This window comes from Zeus faber (assembly GCF_960531495.2).
Source record: "Zeus faber genome assembly, chromosome: 8".
Taxonomy (NCBI): Eukaryota; Metazoa; Chordata; class Actinopteri; order Zeiformes; family Zeidae; genus Zeus; species Zeus faber.
In genome coordinates this window covers 24,094,282-24,121,242 of record NC_137195.1, presented here as the reverse complement: position 1 = coordinate 24,121,242, position 26,961 = coordinate 24,094,282, and the positions used below count along the sequence as shown (strand labels likewise).

General features: G+C 43.8%; 1 protein-coding gene across 1 annotated transcript in view; it reads right to left on the bottom strand.

Annotated features, from left to right (window-relative positions):
- Nucleotides 1-3,040: 3,040 nt before the first annotated feature.
- sntb1 (syntrophin, basic 1) overlaps nucleotides 3,041-26,961 on the bottom strand; it is a 44,242-nt gene continuing 20,321 nt past the window's right edge. Inside the window, exons 2-8 of the mRNA XM_080006186.1 lie at nucleotides 26,524-26,767; nucleotides 16,094-16,211; nucleotides 15,392-15,481; nucleotides 14,627-14,763; nucleotides 12,511-12,707; nucleotides 7,633-7,862; nucleotides 3,041-4,301 (exon numbers count right to left, since the gene is read on the bottom strand). Of these exons, the coding sequence (XP_079862312.1) occupies nucleotides 4,209-4,301; nucleotides 7,633-7,862; nucleotides 12,511-12,707; nucleotides 14,627-14,763; nucleotides 15,392-15,481; nucleotides 16,094-16,211; nucleotides 26,524-26,767 (1,109 nt within the window). The 3' untranslated portion in view covers nucleotides 3,041-4,208. The remainder of the gene's footprint in view (nucleotides 4,302-7,632; nucleotides 7,863-12,510; nucleotides 12,708-14,626; nucleotides 14,764-15,391; nucleotides 15,482-16,093; nucleotides 16,212-26,523; nucleotides 26,768-26,961) is intronic.

The window sequence follows — 26,961 nt, the reverse complement described above, 5'->3', positions numbered from 1 at the left end:
AGGAGGGAGCAGCGTGTGGTGTGGTGAGTGGTTGTTCGGTTGATTGGTCAATTGTTTGGTTGGTTGTTTGGCCGATTACTGCTCCACAAAGGAGCTCGGACTGATATGGAGGATGGGTTGACAGGAATAAGAAACCCAGCTTTAAGATGTTATTTATCCATGTTATATCTATATGTCTATCTATCTAAAGACATTCATACACTCAATTCAAGATTTGCTGGCCCTGACAAGCTGAACATTGTGTTGCTAGGCCAAAGAATTGCACATATAACTGGACTTCTACTTCTGTCTATGGTCATATAAAAATCCATCCGTCTAGCTATTTTAAATGATACCGGGATTTTGTGCAATAATTAACATTCATTAAAAAAAAAGTTTGATCCATGCATGTTCACGCACACACACACACACACACACACACACACACACAGCAAGACCTGTGCGGACCAGCCACAGATAAGGAATGCGACTTGGGACAACGCCAAGACAAAAGCAATTCATTCACAATCCACTTGCAAAACAACACACACACACACACACACACACACACACACACACACACACAAACATTGGCAGGGCTCATTTCCGTGTCACCAGGAAAGATATAACACACTTTAAGGTAGGTATTGCAGGTGTAACTGCTCCTGCGCACACACACACACACACACACACACACACACACACACAGTTGCGCTAATTGCCAATTGATTTGGCTCCCATCCAGTCCACAGATGGAGAAGTCTTATTCTCTAGAGGCTTCCCTTTAGCCCAATAATGTGTGTGTGTGTGTGTGTGTGTGTGTGTGTGTGTGTGAGAGAGAGAAGATCAGGCATCAGACTGGCAATTTTGCATGCGTATGTAAATCATGGAAATCAATGTGTGGATGTGGGTAAATGACAAATGATACATGCATTTATAGTTATAGTATAGCTGTAGTTTTATTTGTAAAAACAAAATGTAATAAAAATATGTCTATTAAGTTCAAAGTTTGTCAGATTGTTGACACAATTTGTTAATTCCTTAAAAAATGTTTAGCACTCACATTTTTTGACATTTAAGCCACAAAACTCCCAAAATAAGTGAAGTAAAAAAATAATTGAAAGTGGGTACTGAGAGTAATCGTACTTTATAGAGAATATTTTCTATTTTACAAGTATCTTCATATCTGATTTTTTTTTTTTTATGACGATTGATTCAGACACAAAAAAAAGAGCGTCACACCATTGACCCATGTGTGTTTCTGTGTGTTAAGATCTTCTATGTTTGGGATGCCGTGACAGCTTTACAGCGCCGATGATGCATATTGGTGGAAACACGTCAAAAGAAAGACAAAAAAAGGTGCCAGACAAGACTAATCCAGAAGGAGGTACAGAGTACACTACGTCAGATTGTCAATCTTGGGTTGGCGACCCCATTTGTGGTCAGAGGACATTTGACGGATATATTGATATTAGACCCATAGATTAAAAATAAATAAATACATTAGAAATTACCAAAAATAATTATAAATAATTTGAATAGGTTTGAAGTACTGTATATTGTAATTTCTATGTCTTCCATTTGGACCTCCCTCCCTTGCTCTTTGATATTCTAAAAGATACTCAAACTCAGTTGCCAAATATGCAGTAAAATATGCAAACTTAGGCTAGGCTAGTAATGCACTGTCAGTTTTTGTATTTAATGACTTATTTATTATTTAGCCTCAATCCGTTGCGTGAAGGCATTAATGTTGAATGCAATAAAATCACGGCTGCTAAAAAATAATAAAAAAAATACATATTTCAAGTAGGATGGGAGAAACAGTCTAATTACGATTGGGTTGGAATTTTGAGACCTAAAAATGGGGGTCTTGGGCCAAAAAAATAAGTGCCAGTGAATAAACTGGTTATAAGTTCAGAGGAAACTTTATTTCATTGTGACAGGAAGTGTGTTTCCGTGTGTTCCATTGTCTGCGATCAAATATTTCTTTGGATATCGCTTCGATCTGTGAGATGAAGTGTGTTTGTGTGTGTGGTCTCGGAGTTGTCTTCTTGGAATGTTGTAGTCGCTCCCAGGTTGTGGCCTTCGGTTCTTCGTCTGGATTCCGTCATTCCGGCTTTCGCGCGCCGCGAGTCTTTTAATCCAACAAGTAGCAATCAGCGGCGAGAGTTATGGCCACGCTGCTTTGGACGACACGCATTCCTGTTTGAGACGGGGGAGGCTTGTACAGCTTGTAAACACGCGAGCGTTGAGGCTGTTTGGGGAGGAGGGCTACACTAAGATAACATGTGAGGACATGCCTGCGTGCGTGTGTGTGTGGACTATGTAAAAAAAAAAAAAAAAAAAGACCTTCTCATAATATGGAAGACAAGGAGACAGCGGTGAGAAGAGTGGCGGTTGTCTTGGACGCCGTCAAGAGTTCACTTACTTGTCCAATGGACTGATCAATCACTCATCAGTGCTTTCTGCCGAGCTGATCCATGACACCGCTCTCCGTCCTGGGTTGGAAAAGTGTCATCGCGACAACGTCAAGTACCCCAGCGTTCATTTTACAGATCCCAGCAAAAAGGTGGACAGTTTACAAAGTTTCCTCAAGGGAAGTTTATCTACGAATTGTTTACGAGAATACGTAGTCATACGAAAAAAAAAAAAAATAAAATAAAAAAATCCTATCGGGAAACAATTTGTCTATTTCAAATTGTTTTAATTGATTGAACTGAAAGGACTTTTCCACCCACCCTACATTTTTCTTTTGTGGAGAATTGTTTCCTTTCTTGATGTTGCAATAACTGAACCATTGAACGACAACTATGAACACTCGCTCACTCACTCACACACACAAAAAAAAAAAAAAACAGTCAGTTAATTTGTTAAATACTTGATTTATGTGCACATTCTGGATCAGAAACGTTCTCAATGGAGGTACGACAGCTGCCCGAGGCGTCCAATTAATTTCACATCTCAAAGCGGGCTTTTCCCATCAAAGAGCCTCGTTTTTTCAACTTTAAAGATTGACGGTAATACTACGATTCTACACGACAATCTTCTCCGCCGCCGTTGCTTTTGTGCCCAAACGTTCATTTAAGTCCATTTTCAGTACCAACATGAAGACGGTTTGTTTAACAGTGCAGGAGGAGGAAACAAAAAAACAATAGCAAATCCTTTCTCACAAATGTCCCGGTGTGTAAATAAAGAACAGAGGTAACCAAAAAGTAAATGTTCATACGGTCGATTGAAGGCACAAAATGGACGATCAGACTTATTGGTCACTTGAGATCGCTCGAACGGGGCCGTGTTGTGACGTTTAAGACAAAAGAAAACAGTCCCCTGACAGCTGATCGCCTACGACTTGGTCCCAACGATCGAAATAGATTTCAGAACCATAGCGCTTCGCAAGGTAACCTCGACTTTTGAAACACAATTTTTATTTTTTCACAATTTCCCGTGTAAAAAAAAAAAAAAGGATCAAAGTCAGAATTCTGGATGGCGTCCGGGATGGTCTGAGCCCGCTCGGACTGTGACGAGTGCACGTGCATAGTGATAGCAACTGTAGAAATGATCTTTTTACGGGTTGACTCTGGATACCAGCTTCAAACCCCCACGCTATCCAACTCTGATCTTTCGAAACGAAAGGGTCTTCACTCAGGGAGATGTTCATTCAGGTCTTAATTCAGAGCAATATCTCTCCTTCAAAATGACACGATTCAAACACTTTGTGCGGGGCAGTGGAATCACACACAAGGCAACCCTGCCGAAAGGAAACCCTGAGGGACAGCGCATCAATTTTTCGATTTGGTTCATTTTCCTCAATTAGAGACCTGTTGTCGTGTCATCGCGCCACCGTCTGCAATGATTGGAAGTTCAGTGACGTATGAATGAATTGATCGCCGATTTTGCGATTTTCCAACCCTTCTAATCCCGACCGGATGAAGATACAGTTCAGTGTGCCGCCGTCCATATCTCCTTGAACAAGCCCCACTCCCTGTCCATGCTTTCCTCCTGTACTTTAACAAATGTAGGCGTCCGTTTACAGACGCTCCTCGTTCTGAAACTGGGGAACTGAAAAAGCCGACGACGAGGTTATGACGGGTTCCTTGGAGGGCGAACGATGGGGAAAATCACTCGTCCTGGGTCCAGGAGCGGAGAAGAGGTTGTCGGCGACAAAGGTGGATTTAAAAAGATTTGTGCGGTTTTCAAACATCCAACCTGGAGGGGAGACCGCCCGTCGGTCAGGCCACCAGTCCCAGGCGGGCGATCTTCGCCGAGAGGAAGGAGTGGAGGATGAAGACGATGGGTTTGGGACACGAATGCAAGTCCAGTTGCTGCGGGAGAGGAAAGAGGAAGGAGGGAGGAGGGGAGGGAAGAAGAGTTGGACTGGATTCACACTGGGTAACATGAGCTCTGCTGCATTTGCTAGGATACTAGGTACAGTACATAGTACCTAGGACGTTGGGCTGTTGTCCAGTACCAACAGTCTACATTAGCAATTTGTATCAATGCATCTTGGCCATTACTTCCTACCAAGGATACGTCCTATTTCCTAGGTTGGAAGCAGCCTAGGAAATTTGGATGTTGTCCAATACCCACATCTAAGTAAAGCGACATGCAGAGACTTGTAGACTCAATTCACCCAAAACGATCTCATTACAAGGAAGCACAGGATACGTCCTTATAAGACTCCTTGAAATATGGTGCGTTTTCAAGGAATCCACTGTTTCCTGGACTAGAGAATCAAACGAGCAAACTTTTTGACTTTTGTTGGCCGGTGGCTCGTTTCACAGGCTTGATCATTATTGCTATGGGCTGGTCTCTAAGTTGCCTCAATGGAAAAGGAAGGTTATTTTTGAAGACTAGAGGATGCGTTGATACCGCTAACATATGATTGGTATTGGTACCAACAAGGCCCCCAAACTAAAGTGATTAGTAAAACTAATGGACTGGATCCCTTCTACCTATGGACCAAATACTAAATGTCTAGGACTTCCACTTGGTGTCCAAACACAAAAGTAAATAAATATATATAAAATAGAACAAAACATGTATAAAAATATAAAAACCAGAAACTGAGATAAACAGGCAGAAGGATTTGTTCACCAGAAGGCACGAGAGGGTGGAACGAGACACAGAGAGAATCTTAGAGCGCAAAGGAAAGGGGAAAATAAATAATGCAGCGTCCACACAGAACCAACTCCACACTTTGCTGTTCCACCCACGGGGCAAAGCCTAACGTTTACACACACACACACACACACACACACACACACACACACACACACACACACACACACACACACACACACACACACACACACACACACACACACACACACACACACACACACACACACACAAAGCTCCGTTCATAGCCACTGTTGACCCAGTGATAGAGTTACGCCAGAGTGTGACTCATATCCTGAGCTTATGGACTACACGGACTGAGGCGGCTTTTATGAAGTGCCTTTTTCTCCCCCACCATGCAAAGCTTGACATTCAGCAATATTCATATTATCACCTTAGAATATCATGTCTTAACTTGTCGCCTGTGAATAGTCCGTCACAAGCAATTAAATTTGAAAAATGATTGTAAAGGATTGAACAGATTTTTTTTAAGCATTTCCCAATATAATAAATGTTACCATTGTACCTTTTATAATGTCTTTTCCCAATGCTCTTTAATTCCTTTGATTCAGCACAAATGTCCACATTTGTAGGATCAGATCCAGTGAGTTTACAGGCATGTCTACTCAAGTCCCTTTCCCGCATGGAATCCATAGCATTAGATTAGATGACTGTTACAGTCTCAGTACGTAATGGGTTGGGGTTAGTACGTTATGTCCGGTGTAGATGCGATCGTTTGGACAATCTGTCGGCAACGACTTACAATCTCAATCGGTCTTGTTTTTTTACGGGCTCCGGCCGTGAGACCAGCGCTTCGGTTTCCACCTCCTCCTCCGGCTCCACGCTCAGGTGCAGCCGGCGGGCAAGCGAAGCGCTTGTGGGCCGATGTCCCTGCACCGCACCCCTAACTCTTAAAGACACGTCTCGGGTCTGAGTGGCATTTTTAAGAAGAAAAGGAATAACATTTAAGAATATTAAGACCTGTCCCTGTAGGAGCTGGACGTGTTTCAGTTTTTCATCTTTGCGGCCAAGCGCCACTGTTCGGATCGGACTCGCCATTTTTCAAATGGTTTTTTTTCTTCCCGAAAACAAATAACTTTTGAAATACTTGTATAAAATAAAAAACACACTATTTGTGCTTAGCCGGTATTTGGATTCGGCTCCACGCCTACTTAAGGTGCTTGTCGCGGCAATGTTGCTGCTTCCATTCGCACACACTTCCATTCACAGCCGTACCTGTATTTTCCCTCAAACGATACTAGGTCGAGAGTGGGGATATTTATGGAACAACTTTTATGGAATAATGAAATCAGATCCTGTTCCCACATTATGGCAATATGGAACATTGCCAGTGGATTCACAGCTTTCAGTGAAAGTGGCAAAGCGGCTTTAGATTCGCATCATCAAATATGTTCCTGATTGCCAAGTCGTGTGATAACAAATAAATCATATATTTGTCTATGCTTAGTTTAGTTTAAATTGTAGCCCACGGAAGAAAATTACGGCCACCTGAAAAAAACGATGTACCAAAATGTTCTGACTTTTCCCCTCAGAATCTTTTTTGCATTAATGCCTGAATTTATGCTGACAAATTTAATACACAGTACTTTAGTGGCGGACCAAGGGGCGTGGTCAAGCACTGGCTGCAGACGGCGGCACGGTTTCCTTTCCCGTGGCCGCCAAGCTGCCTTGAAGCTGCCCGTGCGGCGCGGACTGGTCGGACACGAGGCATAGAGATTTCTTAATGTTTGTCTGTCTTGCAGAGGGGATCGGCGCACAGGCTCGTCAGCCGACCAGCGGCCAGAGCGGAACGCCATTCCTCCTGTGCCAGAAATGATCATCATCATTATCAGTTATACTTCTGGCCTGCGAGCCTTTTGTTCCTCTGTCCAATAAAAACTCTCGCCATGTTGGCGCGCCACGGCAAGAAAGGAGTCTGTCTCCCTCCCTAAACCCCTACCTGTGCGCAGAGACTCCCACAACTTTATCCCGCACAAATAAAGTTAGAGGTCAAAGGATGCGAATTCGCCTAATTCTGATCGATAGCAACAACAATAATACATTTTATTCACACATAGCACCTTCCCTGAAATGCAGCTCAGAGTGCTTCACATTAAAAAAGCGAGAAAATGAAAAACAAATGAAAACAATTGCACGGACTGTAAAACAATTAAAGGCATAAAAAGTGAAAAGCATGTAATTCATGCTATGCAATGCCCCCATTTCAAGTGTCCACGGGGCCCACCTCTCTCTCTATCTTTTGGAATGGTGTTCAAAAGTCTGTCGTCATGGTGATTTTGCAACAAACTTTGGCTCCGTTTCCCTACAAGGTGTGTGATTCGTCCTCTGAGTGGTCGAGAGATCAGTTCTCGTATTCGTATTGGGATATCAAAATGCACAATAATAATTTCATTTAACTCTTGGTAGAAATATTTAAATTTAAAAAACATTAGAATTACAATGATAAAATTATCATTATTGTAAACCAAAAAAGAATGCGGTTCAAAAATAATAATAATTGAAAAAAACACTCACAATCTCGCCCTCCTTGCCTCCGAAGTCGAGGACCAGCATGCGGATCCCGTCGTCTGAGGACATCCGGAGCTTGTCGAACGGGTAGGACAGCAGCGCTCGGGGTGGGCTCGGGGTCCGAGCTCCTCTCTCTTCACCGTTCTCACCCTCCCTGGCCTCGGGCTCGGCCAGCACGGAGAAGCCCTGCTCGTAGTGGACCACCAGCCGGCACTCCTGCCCCCGGTAGAGACAACCTGCAGGATTCGGATTAGCCCAAAATGAGCCCAAACGTCCAAAGCCCGATTGGCTTTGAATAATAATATCAAATAATATCTCATGAACCGATCACCTCAATATTTCCATGGATTCCATTTTTATGAGGTTTTCCCGGGTTTTATTGGCTCTTTTCAAACCACAAATCAGCTTTTTTTGGCTAGATCCATGCTAATGTGAGAGACTAGAAACATGAAGTTGTGCCGCTTCCTCCTGGAAACCTGCTGTAGCCAACGTTATGCTTTGGGTGAACTGCAGCAATTGCTAAAAGTAATACGCAAAAAAATATATAATTGTAATGTGAGTTTCCTAGTTTTTTGTTTTTTTTTCAAGGCTGAAACATTTTCCCCATTGGACTGCATTTACCGACAGTGAGAAGCTGCAGCAGAGTGGTAAACTTCTAAATAATAAAGCGTTCAGTGAGGCGGTGCTATGAATAGCTATAAATGACGGGAACCCAGGCCTGGGTTAAAAAACAGCAAATCTGACCTTTAAGCTTATCATCATCATCATCATCATCTTTTTCAAGTGATCGATGTTCTCTTCTCAGGAAATTCCTCCTTTATCAACAAATTATTTTGGGACCCATTATCAAAGTTTACACAAAGCCATCCATGAGAAACAAAACCCTGAAATACCTCCCTGCCCCGCAACAGCAACCCCTTGTTACTGACTGAAATGACATGCCTTGCTCAAGGACACGACTACAGAGTTTGCTGACAAAGGGTCTGAACCGATCGCAACCCAGATTAATGCGACATTGACTCAAGGAAAGCATCGTTTGTCTCTGTTTGGGTTCGCCGTCATTAACGGCTGCCAAAATAAACATGACCGTTATCAGCGAGACGGCCTTCCTTCCGCCAATGACGGGTTAAATGCTGTCAAACGAGATAGGTCGTCCAACGTCCCTCCTCCACCACCTCCACCTCCTCCTCCTCCTCATTAGTACAGTTTCAGCTCCTTTCCCTTTCTGTCCTCGGCTCTTCACACGCCGCTACTTTCCCCAATTACAGAAGACCCCGTCTCCTCTCTTCATCCTGCTGAGATCAAAATCCGTTCGTCTGTTTTATGGCTCTTAAAGCGAGACACCTCGGCTTCCCCCCCGCTGTTCCACGCTCCTCGTGCCGTCACTGTTCTTTTTAATAAACGGGACCCGTCTGGTCTTTATCGCGAGCCGACTGCAGATATGGGAGTCACGGTGTCTGGACAAAATGCCTCGAGTGTGATCTACAATAACTGCTCCTAGATTGGGTGTTCTACGGTCTTCTCTTTTTAATATCTAATCACACATCTCTGGTCAACACAGGATCTGATAATATGCGCCGGGCTTTATCCAGATCAGATATCACGAATATTTATGTATCGTATGTTCCGTCCCTCTGGCCTCCTGGTCACAGTTTTGACCAGGACGCTACAAAATTCGGCTGAGTTCAAGGACACTCAATTAGAAATGGAAAAAAGACATTTTGAATTTAGAACCAATGCAACTCCTAACTGGGTCATTACTGCTCACTAAATGAATACATTTGGCGTCACCAAACAGACCCCTGGTGATTTAAAAAACAACAGGATGGCGTTGTAGGACATGAGGACGACAATGTCAGAAAAGGTTGAGAGATTTTCAGACAGAACGCCGACCCTGGCAATTTGCGTGAACACCAGTCAACCCAGGGGAATGTATCACCCGACTTTTTTTCTCCTGCCATTATCGGTACCTATTGATCCTCCGTTCAATGCATATGCATGGAGGAGCGCCAGGGCGACGAGCGTTTGATAACGTCTTTCTCGGCTCAGAATGCTATTGGAAAAAGTTTCAGTAAATCGGTTACATTTCCTACAGAAGGAAATACAAAAGGACAGTAAAGACGAATGTGTGTTGTTAGCCGCTCCTCTAAATCTCTCCCTGGTCTATGGATTCATCTAAAGGCTGTCGTTAAGCCAACAAATATGTTGTTAACGTGACGTACCGTGGCATTCCTGTGGTAAAATATAAACTCTGATGTGTGACGTCTAGCGGTGGAACCGGCCTTTGCCGAGCAGAGAAACCGTCGACGTCACGTGGCGCAGTGAAACCCGTTGGAAATCGCCCATCTTGTGCAGGCTGGGAGGAAACACCGCCGCCGAGCGGGAGGTGAGTATCATGTTTACCGTCGCAAAAAATATCAGGAAGAGAACTGGTGCGGTTCTGCTGCGGTAGCCGCTACCGAGGGAAGGGGCGCTGGAACAGCCTGGGAGACAAAAGCATGCATGGGTGGGCGGTGCCGCATTGAGGAGTTAGAAGATCATTTGAGCTGGTGTTTAGGCCGGTGGTTCTAAACCCACGGTCTGGGGACACCCCAGGGGTCCTTCTAGAGGTTCCAAGTGGTACCCCAGCCAAATTATTACTGGTTAAACTTCATCATTGTTTCATTGGCAAGACGTTAGTGCCACTGTTTCTATCCTAGTTTCACAGTTGTCTCCTTAACTGTAAGTATAGACGTCTGGAAGTTTGGACTAAATCATATCTAGCAATAAAAACTTTTCCCTTATCAAATAGCGGCCCGTGGCTGAATTTGTATCAAATTGAAGGTCCTTGATATGAAAAAGGTTGAGAATCCCTGATTTAAGCAGCTTATATGAGAATTGCGGACACACTAGCTGAGGAAACAATCGAACAATTTCGACCTCCTGAATTTAAATAAATGACTTGTGTCAGGATGACCTGTCGCTGAAGCTTATGCAGATGCAGTACTTTAATACACACACCGAATGAGCACATAACATGTTTTAAAGTTTGAAATCCCCAAGTTGGAAACTCTCCTAAGAGGCTTTCATTTAAAAATAGAACTGTGCAAGGTGTCATTTAAAAATAAATAAATAAATAGAAAATGTAGATGGTCCTCCCTCCCTGTTTATCTAGTGCGATGCCATCGAGTGTTTTGTTCTGCAGAACAACAGCTGAAGCAGCGGAATATAAACAACCCTTGCCGGCGCCTCGTCCCACTCCAATTGTCAGGAGTGCGTTGAGGCAGGAACAAACCAGACCAGGGAATGTGGGGTATTAGAGAGAAAAACATGACAAAAAAAAAAAAAAAAAAAAAAAAAAAAAGATTTCAGGAGGAAAATTGAGCTACAATCCCCCCAACACATATAGACACACATGAACGTACATGCACGACCCTCTGAGATCAACCAACTCCGTAAAACCAAAATAGCATGACCTTGAATTACTGCTCATTGACAAAGCAGATCCAAAGGACTGGCAGCATCGTTGGGGAATGATTATAAATAGATTAAATGTGTATTGTTTCATTTTCCCAGAGACTTTTTAATGAGGTGAAATTAGGCCCGGGCGATAATATCTGAGGGAATATTTGACTAATGGAGGAGATATGACCTGATATGAAGAATACATATTGAACACTTTCAATTGCGCTACAAGAGTAATATTGTACTTGATACCACAACACACCTGGAGTTCAACATAGTGAACCGCAGCGGAATTCCTTACCACGGTAATTTCAATTCATGGGTGGATATTGTCACCTGTGTGTGTGTGTGTGTGCGCGCGCGCGCGCGTCTCGATAAAGTATCAAATCCCGCGATTCGCATGTCGTTATCACATCGTTTTATCATTCTGCACGTGACCAATAAAGTTCTTGAATCTTGAATAAAGTTGTTGATCGTTGATTACCTTCAATTTCTTCCACATCCCCCGGGCCTGGTAGAAGCTTTACTACCTTTACCTGAAGGATTTCATATAATCACGCAGAGAGAGCAAGAGAGCGAGAGAGAAAAAGAGAGAGAGAGAGAGAGAGTGAGAAATGGAGTGAGAGGAAATGTCTTGTTGCCATGGTGACCAATGATGGCGGAAACCATAGCAGGCCATTTGAGGACGGATAGTTCTGCGGCTTTGTAAAAAATAGTTGACACGTCGGCATCTTGAGTTCCTGACAAGGGGGGGTTCACGATTTTTCTTTTTTTTTCCCCAAGCCAGAACTATGAAATATGTCAATGCGGCTTCCGGAGGGGCGGATGAAATATTAAAGCCTGGACGCTTAGCGGCGACGGCACACCGCCACCTGTTTTCAAACTCCAGAGTCCTGACGCTAAGCGAAGCCCGGGACAATGTAATTAGAGATGGAGATGGAGGGACCCTTGGGAAAGAACAGGAAACGGAGTTTCCCAGAACATTCTGTGCTCAGAGAGAGAGAGAGAGAGAGAGACTGAAAAGAGAGAGAACGTAAAAAAGGAGGGGATTGAGAGAAGGCACATACTTTCAAAAATCCCCAGGACTGCCACTACCCAAAGATTGAAGACCACACACACACACACACACACACACACACACACACACACACACACACACACACACACACACACACACACACACACACACACACACACACACACACACACACACACACACACACACACACACACTTCAATCCTGGGTACTTCCATTCCATAAAAAGTTACTTTGGCCATGTCTTCCATATGGCTGACTGAAACCCCTGCGTCGTGTGTGTGTGTGTGTGTGCGTGTGTGCCTGCGCACGTGTGTGTGTGTGTGTGTGTGTGTGTGTGTGTGTGTGTGTGTGTGTGTGTGTGTGTGTTGTGTCTGCGTGTGCGACATCTCCTCAGCACTCACTGGTGCTGACTTCCTTGATCATCTCGGCGGACGCGTGGCAACCGGTGACGATGTGCCGGGTCCAGAGCGACAGGTCCTTGGTGGTCTCGGCCCGGAACATGTGAGCCTCGATGCCCAGCCGGGTCCCGGTCCGGGTGGCGAAGGACAGTTCAGCGCTGCCGCGCGGGGACCCCCGCTCGGGGCCCGAATGGACCAGTCTGGAGGCACGCACGGTCACAAATGCACTGTAAATACCTGAGTCACCACCACCCTAAAAATACCTTGTTAATGTACTTAAGTATTTTTGGAGAGTATCTGTACTTTACTTAAGTTGAGTTATTATATCATGTATGAAAGTATGTATATGTATGTGACAAATAAACCTCTTGAATCTTGTCGCCTTTTACTTTGACTTGGCTACACTCAGTCCCAAAAACCAATAGTACTTAACCATACCTTTTACTCCATTACATTTCCCTTGAACAACTTTGTTCCTCGACACAAAATAAAATCGGAGGAAAACTTGGGATGATGGTGAAAGCAGTTATCATGAGGTTCACGTGAGCGAATCAAGGCTCATATCAGCTCATATCAACACCCTCGAGCCCGTATTCAGAGTTGCCAGGTCTGCGGTTTTCCTTTTTAAGCCTAGAAGCGGGTTGTTGTCTTGTCCGCGGGTTGAGGGGTGGCCGGGGTTTGTCAGGGAGACCTGGCAACCCTGCCCCGTGCTCAGTTCCGTTTTGGCAACGTTGCTTCTGAACTAGCACAGGCGCGTCCCAGAGAGCCACAACTAGAGCAGCGCGTTGGGAGAGCCACGCCCACAGTGCCGGCCTCCTCCAGCGATGCTGCTGCTCCACCTGCACCCGCTACGGCTGATGGAGACACACCCGTGGACGTATTTACAACAAATGTTTTTATTTCGTCAGATTTAAAGATGCGTTTTACTGAAAAAAAAAACAAAAAAACAAGTCTGTCATTTTTTTCCTCCACAGCATTGACTTGTACTTTTGATACTTAAGTACATTTAACATCAAGGTCATCAAACATCAACATCATAACATCAGAGTTGAATCTGATCTAATCAGTAAATATACTTTAAGACTTATTCAAGTCGTACTCTAATGAGCCACACTTCACACTTCATTTAAGTGTGGCTTTCGAGTTCTTTTTCCACCACTGAATATCAGGCAAAATAACTATTTGCACAATAGCACCGCATAAGCTAAAGCTAATGTATACACCTAATAATAAATAAGCAATATGTAAGGGATAATGTGTAGCCAGCCGCTCATTATCGCAAAATAACCAAGAACTGTAGACGTAGCTAAGAAAGTAGAAAACTATTCAAAAAAAAAAACAAACCAACAAAAACAAACATCGCCCCACATCTACTCTTATCAAAGTGAAACTGGACAGAGCCGCATTCATCCCTTCAAGTCACACGATTCCACCGCTAGCTGGTGTTAGCATTGTGAGTGGCGTGCGTTTCTTCCGCGTAGTGGATGTTTATATGCACATAGTAAAGTAGGCATGCGGAGAGGAATGTTACGAGCCGCGGCGAACGTCTCGGCCATAAACACGGGAAAATAACATAAATGGTTGGAACGACCCCGGAGGAGAAGAACGTTCATATTGAAGATGGCCAAACAGTCCTACATTTCCTAGAGGTCCTAGGTCGCTTGACTTTCGGAAGCTTTGATCAGACGACATGCAAATAGAACATGGCCGCTTTATTGTTGTTCACAGTGAGTGCTTATTTTAAATTTCTTTTATTTATTTTTATTTTTTTATCGAGAATAGGTGCTATTAAAATCACTGTTGATACTAATAACGACAAAAAACATAGTGTTCTCAAATACACACTGCCGTAAGTATATTCAAATAGTTGTTTTTTAAATGTATATATATATATATATATATATATATATATATATATATATATATATATATATAAAATCCTTTTTCTATAACGTTAAAGCCCTCCAAAGAAATCCTTGGTGTTAGTGTTATTTGCCTTATGTAAACAGGCTGTGTGTTTTCAATGAACCTAGAAATATGTCTCTTTACAGTAACCTGTGTGGCACCATGTGTTAAAGGTGTGTTTTCATAGGGCGTGACGGTGTTTGAGTAGCCCTACCGTGTGGCCAACAGCGGGTAGGTGTGTGCGGGGCTTTGCCAGGCCTCCCTGCCCCTCGGTAGGCTACCGTACAGCAGCAGGTCTTTCTCCGTCACCACCACCAGCACAGGCTTCCAGCGCTGCTTCTCGCTCTCCGTCTACGAGTCGGCATGGCAAGAAACAAATCAACCACCGCCACGCAATACCTTCTCCTCCTGAAACCCATTTTTGGACACGTGGAAACTGCCACAGTTTGAGTTAAAGAATTCACAATAATCTAACCTCCTTTTCTTAATCTGTGGAGAAGAAGATAGTGCCTAACGCACACACACGCACGCACGCACGCACACACACACACGCACGCACGCATGCACACACACTTCATTTTACAATAGTCTATTCTCATTACAAGGGCTTATCTACAGCCCGGCCACAGAATCCAAAGCCTCTCTTTGAAGTCCCGTTCCAGCCAATTACGTGCCTAGGATTTAGAGGGTCATGGGTCACCTGTTTAACATTATCAGCATATGTTGCTAAGTAACAGTGCTGCACAGCATTCCTATAGGCTCAATTATGGGCAAGTGTAAGAATATGTGTGTGTGTGTGTGTCTTTTTTCAATCACTTCAGATCATACCGAGGACTTTTCCAACACACACACACTTGGAAACCTGGGCCAGGATATCACGCACTTTCAAGAATTCCGGGAATGGGAATTTATGATATTCTTCCAAAGATTTCTTAAGAATCACACACACGCACACGCACGCGTCTGTAGATGCACCCACCTTTCCTGCCAGCCATCCTAGATGTCGCATCTCTTTGCTGCCGGCGATCCCTGTCCAGGTGGTGTTCTTGATGACCTCTGCCAGGGCTCGCTGGCAAAGAGACAACATTTTGTCTATCAATTTATGAATTATAATTGTGAGCTCCTAAGCAATGGACGTATAGTATGTAAGCGATAATGAAGCACCGCCTTATAGTGATAGGGGTCACCTGCCGGGGGTTATTTTAGGATAATGACTTGCTGCATATTATCCTGCTTATTACACAGCTACTTACTAGGTGAGAGAATACATTGAGACAAAATATTGGTTTAAGATTATTTTATAAGCAGCATGCCTAGTTTAAAAGCTTCCGTGAAGAAAAATAGTCCACAGCAACGTAGCCAACACTGTAATGACATAGCAAACTACTCACCCCACAAAAAAAAACGTCAACCTACATATGACGAACCTATTTACTGTTATTAATGTGAAATTGGATATATCCAAATTCATGTCTTCAAGTCATTGTAGTTTCAATGAAGCGCCACAAGCATGTAGGTGGAGTGATACGAGGGACGTGAAACCAGGTGGGGAAGTGGTTGCTGGTCATCATTCTGAAATAACTCACCTCTGACTGCCGCTAACTGCGACTCAGAGTGGAGTATTCCACAGAACCAGAGTGTCATATAAATGTACATATGTTGTCCTAACTGCGGCACGCACCTGCGTGAGCACCGAGGTGACGGAATGCAGGGCGGAGAACCAGGCCAGGCCGGACGCCTGGTCCGGACAACGCAGGACCACCGTGTGTCGGGCGTTGGGGGAATGCAGCTCCACCTGTCTGGAAGAAGAAGAAGAAGAAGTTTAAGAGCACACACCTTTGACCGCCTGGAAAAAAAAAAAAAGATGAGAAATTGGAGCCAAGTGTCAAGCGAAGAACCAAGACGTCTGGCCAACAGTTACTGAGAATAAGGGTTTTACAAATGTAGAATATATCTATTTGTCTGCATTTTAAGAGGCAGATGAATAGTTCCAGGGTTTTTCTTTTGTCTGTTCTCGGCCTGAAACAGATATACTAAATAGAAGAAGGCCAAATGAGGCAAAAGGGACCAGCCGCTTTATCGGCGAGAGAAGACCGTAGAGCAATCCAGAAATGCCAGCGTTTCATTTAATTCGCTCACACATTCACAGAGTTTTTTCATTTATCCAAAAAAGAAAGCCCATCAAATACTGCATTTATCACAAAAAAAGAAAAGAAAATGTATTGTTCGCCTTTAATAACATTGTTACACGCATGATTTGTTTTCCTCACTGGTTTGAATAATTTGAATAGAATTGCGCGTGAGTGACGGGTGAAGCCATGTTCTCAACGTTGTTGACGCGGGAGTTAACTTTTAATCATGGGCGACTTGAAGGCTAGGAGCGATGTAGATTTGCTAAACATTCTCCTGCCCCCGCCCCCATGCTGGGATTCCACCATGTTTGGAGACTGTGAACTCGCCGTGTTTCTCCCAGAAGTGGGAGGCGCAACAGTGAGTACACGGTTATTGATAGTAACACTCGACTCTTGAGCTCCTTTTGGGGTTACTTTACAGACAAATATGGTCAATATGTGAAAGAAAGATTGTATAATATGGAGCTGCTTCACTCCTGATCCAGCCTCAAGTTTCTACTGGGCAGAGATGTTTTCATTTTGGTTTTTCTTTCATTCACCCTGCTGTGACCTGTAGCGGGAAGAAAATAAATGTGATGAATCTTCTCCTCCTCCATTAAAAAAATGGGGTTAGGGGGAGACCCCTCCCAGTTAAAAATAGAACCAGTGCCTGTAAAAGGAGAGTGGAAGTGTGTGTGTGTGTGTGTGTGTGTATGTGTGTGTGTGTGTGTGTGCGCGGGGGCCAGATGTGTGGTCCCTAGTGTTCTGTAATGAGGGAGTGTGTGTGTGTGTGTGTGGTGTGTGTGTGTGTGTGTGTGTGTGTGTGTTCCGTTGGGGATGTTGTTTTGTATTGAGAGGGCCAGAGCCAGAGAGGCTCCTGGAAGGGGGCTGGCAGTGGAGGAAAGAGGCTTCAAAGATACTGGGACAATATACCCACAAATGAGCCCTTTTAAAAAATCGACAGTGACGGAGGAGGTAAAAAGGAAAGTAATACCTTTCTACAAGCTGGAAACAATAGACAGCCCTGTGACAGCCCAAACCTTGGAACTCAAAACGCAAAACCGTTACGTGCTTTACGGTAATTGAAAAGAAAACCATCTAATTTCCAACCCCAAACCACAGGACACGACAGACTGATCAAATGAAGCATGTCGTCCAGAACAAAAAGCTATTAGTATTCCCTTCACTGCATTTTCGGCTGCGTGGACCGGTTCGATTTTGTGGTCGTGGCTGAAAAAGGGGGAATTAATTGTTTGGATTTCGGCCGGTGTCACGGCAAACCCGTAAAAGATTCAAGGAGGAGAATTACGGAAGGGAAATTAAAAAGAAAATAACAAACTGCTCGTGGTGCAGATTGGCGGAGGGCGCTGACATTTCACGGCCTTTTTCTCGTATCAGCAGCTTGAGCCTGATCTAAAACGAGGAGCGAGAGAAACCTTCACCGCCATTCAATGTCTTTTTCAGGTCAAGAGCCTGTGGTGGAGTGTGTGTCTAGTATGGTGTATCTGTTTGTGTGTGCCTGTGTGCCGTCGCACAAACACTAAATGTGATGTTATCGTGAGTTTACAGAACAGGTGGTCATGGCGGTCCCACAAAATGACCAAAATGTTTCCTTTAAAGTCGCATTTCCGCTGAAAAAGCCAAACAAGCGGACGGAAGATGTCCTTTAAAAGTCGCATCAGGGAACCAGTGCATTTCAAAGTCTTTTCTTTGGCACGGACGCTTTGCTCCGCCCTAGACGGTTGAACTTCCGGCCTCTGAGCGTTTAGAGGCCTTTATCTCATCTCCCACATAAGTCCTCCATTCCTCTCTTTCCCCTTTATCTCCACCGCTTTCCTGTATTATCTCCCCGCTCTGCCTCGTTCTTTAGTCCCAACTGTAATTTAGGATTTTTTAAGACTTTTCACCCCCCTCGCCGACTTAGCGAGGCCTTATGGGAGGGGGGGCAGAGGAACGAAAAAATGATAATAAAACAGGAAGAGGCACACTTCCTGAAGAAGTGTGCCTCTTCTTCATCATCCTCCTCCTCCTCCCGTTCAACCCCTTCCCCTGCAAATCCGCACATAAATCGGTTTTAATCAACGTTGGTAAATCACAGTAAAGTCGTGTCAGAGGTTTAATCTGTCTCTCCACATCAGTGCATGTGTATTTGGTCGTATTCAGACTGATACTGGGGTCTTGGAAAACCTTTATTTATAACGTTTGTATGTTTGTACCAGTCACTTGTGTTGTCACGATGTGGAGGACCAAGATCTTTCTTTCTTTTTTTTTAAGTGGCAGTGGTTGCTGGTATGAGTGTGGGTAAAAATATAGACTATACTCTGTACGGGACGAATAGATATGTATACAATAACACAGGTATGCATAACAATGAAATAGTGGTTATTAATTGTTACTACGTAATTACGGCATTATTACATGTCTACAATGTTATTACAGTATTATTAAAACATATTGCGCAGTTATTGCACAAGTTGGGTGGTTGTGTTTGTAACATTTGTGAATGTTGAAATATACTATGTAACTATCTCATAAAAGGACTTTGTAGTACAATAACAAAAAGGTTAGTTGCAGGTAGCCAGAAATATGTTTTTGAGTTACAGTAAGTCAATGAAGTTGATGTTTAGCTGAAAAAAGGACTGTGGAGGCTGCTGTTAGAAGCGATTGCGGGAGGACCCAATATACAATATAGGGCACAATATAGGGTCATGAAGTCCAAAAATTACCTCATAGTTTACATAAAAGCCTCAGAGTGTAACTGTATAGCATCAGCCCTAAGGCTAACACTATGTAGGGTCAAAAATGCAAACAATGACCCCATAGTTTACATGAAAGCTTCCGAGAGCAGCTCCAATGACGTCTGACAGTTAGGGACATATACAGCTCAGCCACAACATTAAAAGCACCACTAATAACCACTTATATGGTGTAGGTCACCCTTGTGCCGCCAAAACAGCTGTGACTCGTCGAGGCATGGACTCCAAGACTTTTGAAGGTTTCCTGTGGTATCTGGCAGCAAGACGTTAGCAGCAGATCCTTTAAGTCCTGTAAGTTGCGAGGTGGGGCCTCGATGGATCATGCTTGTTGTTCCAGCACCCCGGACCCTAACACGCACCATTCACATGAAGTAAAAGAAAACGTGATTCATCAGACCAGGCCACCTTTTTCCATTGCTCCATGGTTCAGTTCTGACACTCACGTGCCCATTGTAGGAGCTTTAGGTGGTGGACAGGGGTCAGCATGGGCACTGACTGGTCTGCAGCTACACAGCCCCATACGCAGCAAGCTGTTATGCTCTGTGTGTTCTGACACCTTTCTATCATAGCAGCATGAACTTTTTCAGCAATTTGTGCTACAGTAGCTCTTCTGTGGGATTGTACCAGACGGGTTAGCTTTCGCTCCCTTTGCGCATCAATGAGCCTTGGCTGCCCATGACCTGTCGCAGGTTCACCGGTTGTCCTTCCTTGCACCACCTTTGGTAGGTACTAACCACTGCATACCAGAAACACCCCACACTACCTGCTGTTTTGGAGACGCTCTGACCCAGTCGTCTATCCATCATAATTTGGCCCTTGTCAAAGTTACTCAGATCCTTACGCTTGACCATTTTTCTTGCTTCCAACACATCAACTTCAAGAACTGTGCTGGGTTCTGTTCACTTGCTGCCTAATATATCCCACCCCTTGACAGGCGCAATTAGAACTAGATGAGCAATGTTATTCACTTCACCTGTCAGTGGTTTTAATGTTGTGGCTGATCGGTGTGTCTTTTCTATCCCGAAAATAAATCAAGTTCACTTCAAGTAACAACACTGAAAAAACCTGTCCCTCCTCTTTGAGTTCCGTCTCAGATTCCCTGTCTCTCTTGCCTTCTCCTCTCCTCCTTTGCTCATCCACTCATCTTCTTCTCTATGCTCCTCTTCCTCTCTCAGCTTCCCTCCTTTTCCCCATTTCTCCTCACCACTTTTTGCTCTCCCACTTTCCCTTTGACGACTTTAACCTCCCCGTCCTCTCGTTTCTTCACCCCTCCCTCTGTCATCTCTGCAACCCCCCTTTATTATGTCACCCCTTCTCAGTTCCACGCCGCAATGCCCTTCTCTCATGTCTGTCTTCTCGCGCTTCTCACAGGCGGCTTGAAAAGAACATCTGCTGGAAGGTAGAGAGTATTCCTCAGAGAGATTGAGCCTAGTGAGCACCAACACCAGTCACGCTTCCCCATCATGTACGACAGGGTCTCTCTAAAAGTAATTTTTCAGATCAGCCACCTCAGTAGCTATTTGAGATGCTGCCAAGTATTCTGTACTGCCACATGTTTATATATATTTTAGTCTTATTGAAGACACTTTTCTCTGGAGGGTCTGATATACTGGAAGACAATGAGTCAGCAAGATAGAGGTGAGAGGATTTTCAATTTTGTAAGGTATAGCCCCTCCAACTTCCAGGACACCCTACTATCCACAGACAAAACTTTACATGTGGTGGTCAGGAACCATCAGAAACATGTCTTGAGACCTATTGTTTGGGTCCAGTACAGACTGGCGCTTTGGGTGCCAGTGACCTTATTGGTCAAATATTAACCATTCAGATTACTTTGTTTCTGCGTGGGCATGCATGAACAGTAGCTTATATATTGCTTTACTTCAACAGCATTACAGTCTAGATTCGAGTCACCAATGGCAGCTGGAGGCAAACTGTAAGTAGATGTAATAAAATGGAAGTTGCCAAAGGACCCCATAACCGAGGCTGAATGGCCACAGTTTTTGGGGGCCAATTTTCGTTCATCAATTGGGGAGAGAAAAATAGTGGCTTTGGTTGGCAGGTTGATGACAATACAATCTGGTATCTACTGCTTTGTATTGGGAACCTAGCATAAGCAATTACCATTAAACCAGGGGACATACAGTACTTGTCGTGTTGCGTGTCTCCATAGCCTGAGCAACTCAAAGGGAGGGAACGGCCCCTAAGCGGCTTGAGCCTAGAACCGGATTTCACATTCATCTCCAAAAATAACTTTTCCTCCTTGTGAAATATAAAAGTCCGTCCTAATAGCTTCTTTTTTTTCTATGTGAAATGGACGAGCTGATACCTGTTCTATCTTTCACAATGCCGTGCACTGTTTCTTGGAATATTGCACGGCCCATTAATAGCTTTGTTCACCATTCCTCCTATTGCCATGGAGCAAAAACGCAAAGGATCAAGTAACATATGCTTCTGTGTTCGAACATTCTTTGGTATGCACTTTACTAGAAAAATCTGATGAGTGTGCCGGTGCCATGCCACATAGCGCCAGTGAGGGAACATTCAAGGTCCCAGTTCAAGGAACAGAATGCTTTTTCAATGCTTTTGTTGGTTTAATAAAGCAGGTTGGGAATTTAGTATAGCAGGCAAATACTCGAATACTTGGTCAGACTGGACTTTCTAAGCCAGCAAATCGAATGCGTGTAGGGATTAAAGACAATATCACCTTACATATGCTCCAAGCTTCTTTCAGCCAAAGAACTGGAAAGCCACTGGCCCCTGGTTGTAGTCACTGAGTAACAGCTTCAACTATGGACTTTGACAGGCGTGAGAGAGGCGTGTTGATTAAAATGTGCTGTGATTAAATCCAGTTATGTGCCTGGCAAAAACTTCACCTTGTGTCGTAGTGTCTTCAAAGAGGCGACAGTTAGAAAAGCAGTAAAGTCAATTATTGACTACATTTGAACTCGCAAACACATGACTCAATCCCCAAGAGAGGTTATAATTCTTTAAAAATTTTTACTTGTGGAGAATCTTCAACCTTCTCGTCGACACCCTATATGCTGAGGCGCCTGACATTTATGTAACCCTTGTCCTTATGTCCTTGTTTTACAGCAATGATTTGTTTTACCCTAATATTGTCACACAGGCTTCTCAAAAAGTTCCTATGCAATGGTCAGTCATATAATTGGCGCCTCCACGGTGGGTGCTGGGAAATGGTTTGTGTACTATCTAAACCAGGTTATTTGGGAGCAGGTTTGGAGTCGATGATTCAGGCGGACTGGAAAATGTCCTAATGAAGAAACACAGTTGGCTGCAAGCGCTGGTCGTATTCCCAATATACAATGTAACCCACAAATTTTGCTTGTGCCTCGGCCAACCGAGAACAGTGTCGCCAGAAATGTGTTTTTACTACGAATGATTGCGGCGTGCTGTTTTTTTGTGTTTTGAAATAAATTCCATTGCGGATCGAGCCAACAACTTCTCCGGAGATGAAAACTTCTTGTTTGTTTGCGTGTGTGCATATACGTGTTGTTTGTGTGTGTGTGCTTGTGTATCTGTGTGTTTGTGATTTCAAAAATATTTATCTCCCTTTTTTTTTTTTTTTTTTACATTTACAGTGTTTAGCGAATCTGGCAACATCCGTATGGGCAGAGGAACTTTGAAGTGGGTGCCTCTCATTGTCGCCACTCAACTTTGATGTGGTCTCCGTCATCGGCGGCTTGGAGCCGTAGCGGAGGTTGAACTGCCTGAGAGCTTAGCGGCCTTTTAACATCATACACAACGCAGCGAGGGACAGACACAGGCAGAAAAAGGCAGGAGCGACGGGACCAGCAGTACGAGGCGAGAAAGGGATCAATCGCGGGCGGGGAGACAAAAAAACAATCTATTTACTTTGCTCTTCCTCTGTTTTTGATGAACTCCCATAACGTTCCTGTGTGTTGGCATACAGCGTTTCTGGAACTTTGCATGCCGCGCAGGATTTATGCAGTTTTTGTTGTTATTATTTTGAAATGTGAAGCTAAGAGCGTGCCCTGGACAGATGGAGAGAGAGGAAGAAGGAATACATTAGGAACCATTTGGAACCTTCTGAAACGGGAACCTTAGTAGTCCCTCAATAAAGTTCTAGGTTCTTCGTCATCTGATCATCGGTTGCTATATTTCCTGTTGCTGTATGATCCCTACATCATCTGCTTAGGGATATTCAGGGATGGTTTAGGGATGGTGGCTGGTATGCTTTATGATTCTCGAATAACTTGAGTTAGACCAACCGGCATTGTTCAATTCTACAAACTCTGCTCCAATGGTTCCCGTTCCCCTAAAAAGTTCCTCCTCGGATACAGGGACTTGTTTTGGGGACCGGGAACTATCTACCGAGTGGAACCAATATTCCTCCAGTGGGGAGAAGGCCTCATTTTCTAGGTACCGGGAACTAAGAAACAAGGAAAAGCCCTTCTTCAAAACCAAAGTTAACAAAGTAGTTTGTCTGTTCAGCATCAACGAAATAAAAATACATCTATAGGTTTGTACCCCAAGAGTAAATGTGTCATGTCATTTTATTTCTATTGACAGGGATTCACGGGGAGGGGGATTTGGTGCATGCCTATCATCACTGAAAATAAGTGTTCCTGTCCCAGTGGCACACCGTTGGCGGGGGGTAAGAGAGGGACTGAGAAGTCTCCCTGTTACGCTCACGGTTACGGGCGCTGTTTTTTTTCTTTTCGTTTAATTACAATAAATACATCTGCAATAAAAAACACTGTTACTATCGGTTTTGTTTGGGGAAACAGGGAGCGCGGAAGCACACCGGTTGTTGTTGTTTTTCTTGTGTTTTTTTGAAAGATACAGGATATTTAAGGGAAAATAAAAAAACAGGAGGGCGGCAGGGAAGAAGGGTAAAATACGAGAGAATCCCAGGAAAAACAGGAGGGTTGACAGCTTTGATTTGGTGCAATATTGTAATGATGACAATGAGAGTGGGAGATACCGTAGAGTGAGAAGAAGGGGGAAATTAGTCAAACTGAGAGGGAGAGAGAGAGATGCAAGCATTCATTAGTTTGCACGTTTGGGACAGGAAGTTGAAAACTGAAACTATGCTGCGGCGGTGCCGTCGCCAAGCGTCCTACCAATTAACTCCACAACAACTTGTATCTGACGGCCTCCTGCTGGTTCTGCATGTGACAGAGAATCAGCCAAGCCCTGCTTCAAATGCAGTCTAAAAATGGCTTGAGCCAATGGAGTACTGTTCAAAATTGTTAAAAAATTATTTTTTCTTTCCTTCACAACTGGTAGTGGTCAAAGGACAAAGGTTTATGTTATAATGAGAAAATCTGAGACGTGAATATACGGTAATTGGATTTTGAGATACAATGCAGGAAACACTGTGGATTCTGAAGTTTAATTAGAATTTAACGATAGGAATGGCCAATTATTCCAATTTAGTTTTCACACACAGGGTAAAATAAGGTTGGTTAAATGAGTTAGCCATCTGGTCTGTGTTTAAAAGCTGAACTTTGAGTTAGGCTTCAACATAAGCAGGCAGAATGCCTGTAACTATTTTATTGGTGAAACAATACCAACTAGCTCATTTGAATCCAGTGTTTCCCAAGGAGTGTTTTGCTGCCCTTGGACTTTCGTTCATTAACCTTGACGTTGAATCCAAGACTATCAAGTCTTTTGCCTGGGTAATTCATGTCAAAGACGCATTAAGCCTTTTAAAGAAATGTTTTTTATTTTAAGGAATTGCAATGTTTATATGCTTAAACATTGATATTCAGACATTTCATCAGAAACCCCAGACAAAAATGTATCTTATCTCAAAAGAGTTGAGTGAACTTTCTGTGTTGGCACATGTGAGCGAAAGCGATGGAATTCTCCAAATGGAAGGGTGGAGACCTAGAATGGATGGATGAACACAAAGAATTCACGCACACCAAAAGTGATTTCATTGTCACGCTTCTTAATCCACGCTGTTTATCAGTTTCTACTCGAAATTATCCCGTTCTGTGATGCGACCCCACCAAAGATGCCAAGCGTAGCAGAGGGTCTTATTTTCTAATTTTTAAGTCCAATCACCAAATCTCATAAAAGAGTTGAACCTGACGTCATGACAAATAGTTGCAGGGAGAGTTAATAACTAATAGAAACCTGAGCTTGTTCTGTTGAACACAGAGCTGCTATTCTGGCTGGAACTGATGAATTAGATGGATAAGTACAGCCTTGCCATTTTGACCTCGCACGCAAGGCTGGTACTAGGTTGTTACTGTGTTGCTGTGTCATACTGTTTTATACTGTATTGCATATCTCCGTACTCACTTTATTCACCTGCACTTTACTGCACATATCTGTATATACAGTACAAATAGCCTTTCCCATATACATAACTCTATTCCCTTCACTTCTATTTTGTATCCCCACTCTGTATTACCTTTTTGAGTCTTATTTTATTTTTATTTTATTTATATTATTCTATTCATTAACTGCATTACGTTTTAAAAATCAGTTAGTATCAGTTAGTTAGCTAGTTGGAAATTAGGTAGTTATTGTGTTTGGTTCAGTAACTATCGTGTACCGGGATTTTTTGTCCCCGCCACTTTCAGGTATTGCGGCAATAGAACTTTGGCGACTGTGGCGTCGTTAGGGGTGGGCGTCTGGGGCTTCAGCCCCAAATGTTTTATGAGGAGCCCTCGATCTAAAATAGCCCGCTCCCTCTCTGACGGTACCGACTGTGCCCACGGTGCCAGCGATGGGGCGCCCGTGATCGGTGCGCCAAGACAGTGTGCTTATATTTTAGATGTAGGTTCTTTTTTATTTTACTCCGTTTCCTTATGAAAATAAACAAGCACTGTGCGTGATGGAGACCAGTTCTCCGTCACCCCCCCTCCATTTACATTTGAACAGGTTGGTGCCTGCGATTTTAAAGCTAGCCATGAATAGGTTTTCAATTGGAAACGTGAAGTGTAAATCCTTTTTAATTTGGGGAATATTTCAAAGCCTACAAAAAAAAGGCTGTAAAACATCAATAGAGGTTTACTGAGGCTGATTTGACTTCTTCGTATCCATCCGATTCTCCATCGATTCCTTATCAATTCCTGCTGTATAAATGAATCAGGAGCAACGAGGCTTCCTACAAATATTTCAGAACATTGGTAGCTGCACCAACCGCTCTTGCCTAAAAAAGTTAATTCTTTCATTACATTTTTTTCCATAAATCCAACAGTGTCCGTTTTGTTTTTTTATATTCATGAGTGTTTCTGTCTCACCTGTTCTCGGGGTCCGGCGTGGTCATGGCTCTGGTGACGTAGCACATTTTGAGGGGGATGCACCGGCGCTCTGCCCGCGGGGACAGGGACATCGGTGGGGATGGGCTGGAGGGTTCGAAGGATGAGGTGGAGGTAGGGGGAGAGCCCCCGAGCCGGGGGGACTCGGGGGGGGGCGTCTCCCAGCCGATCTCCCACATGGGGGAGCCCTTCCTGACGTAAGGCGTTGCCTCCCGCATGTACTTGACTGAGGAAAACAGGGGGGAAAGGAGGTGAGCGAGAGGGTGAAGTCGACCATGTGTGGCGCTTTTGGAGACTTCAAAGCTCTAAATTTAGATTTTTGTGGCTGACTGGCAGGGATTTACAGCCACAACTCATGCGGAGATTTCTGCCCGAAAGAAGTGATTTCATTGAAACAAAGTAAAACAATTTCAAGTAAAG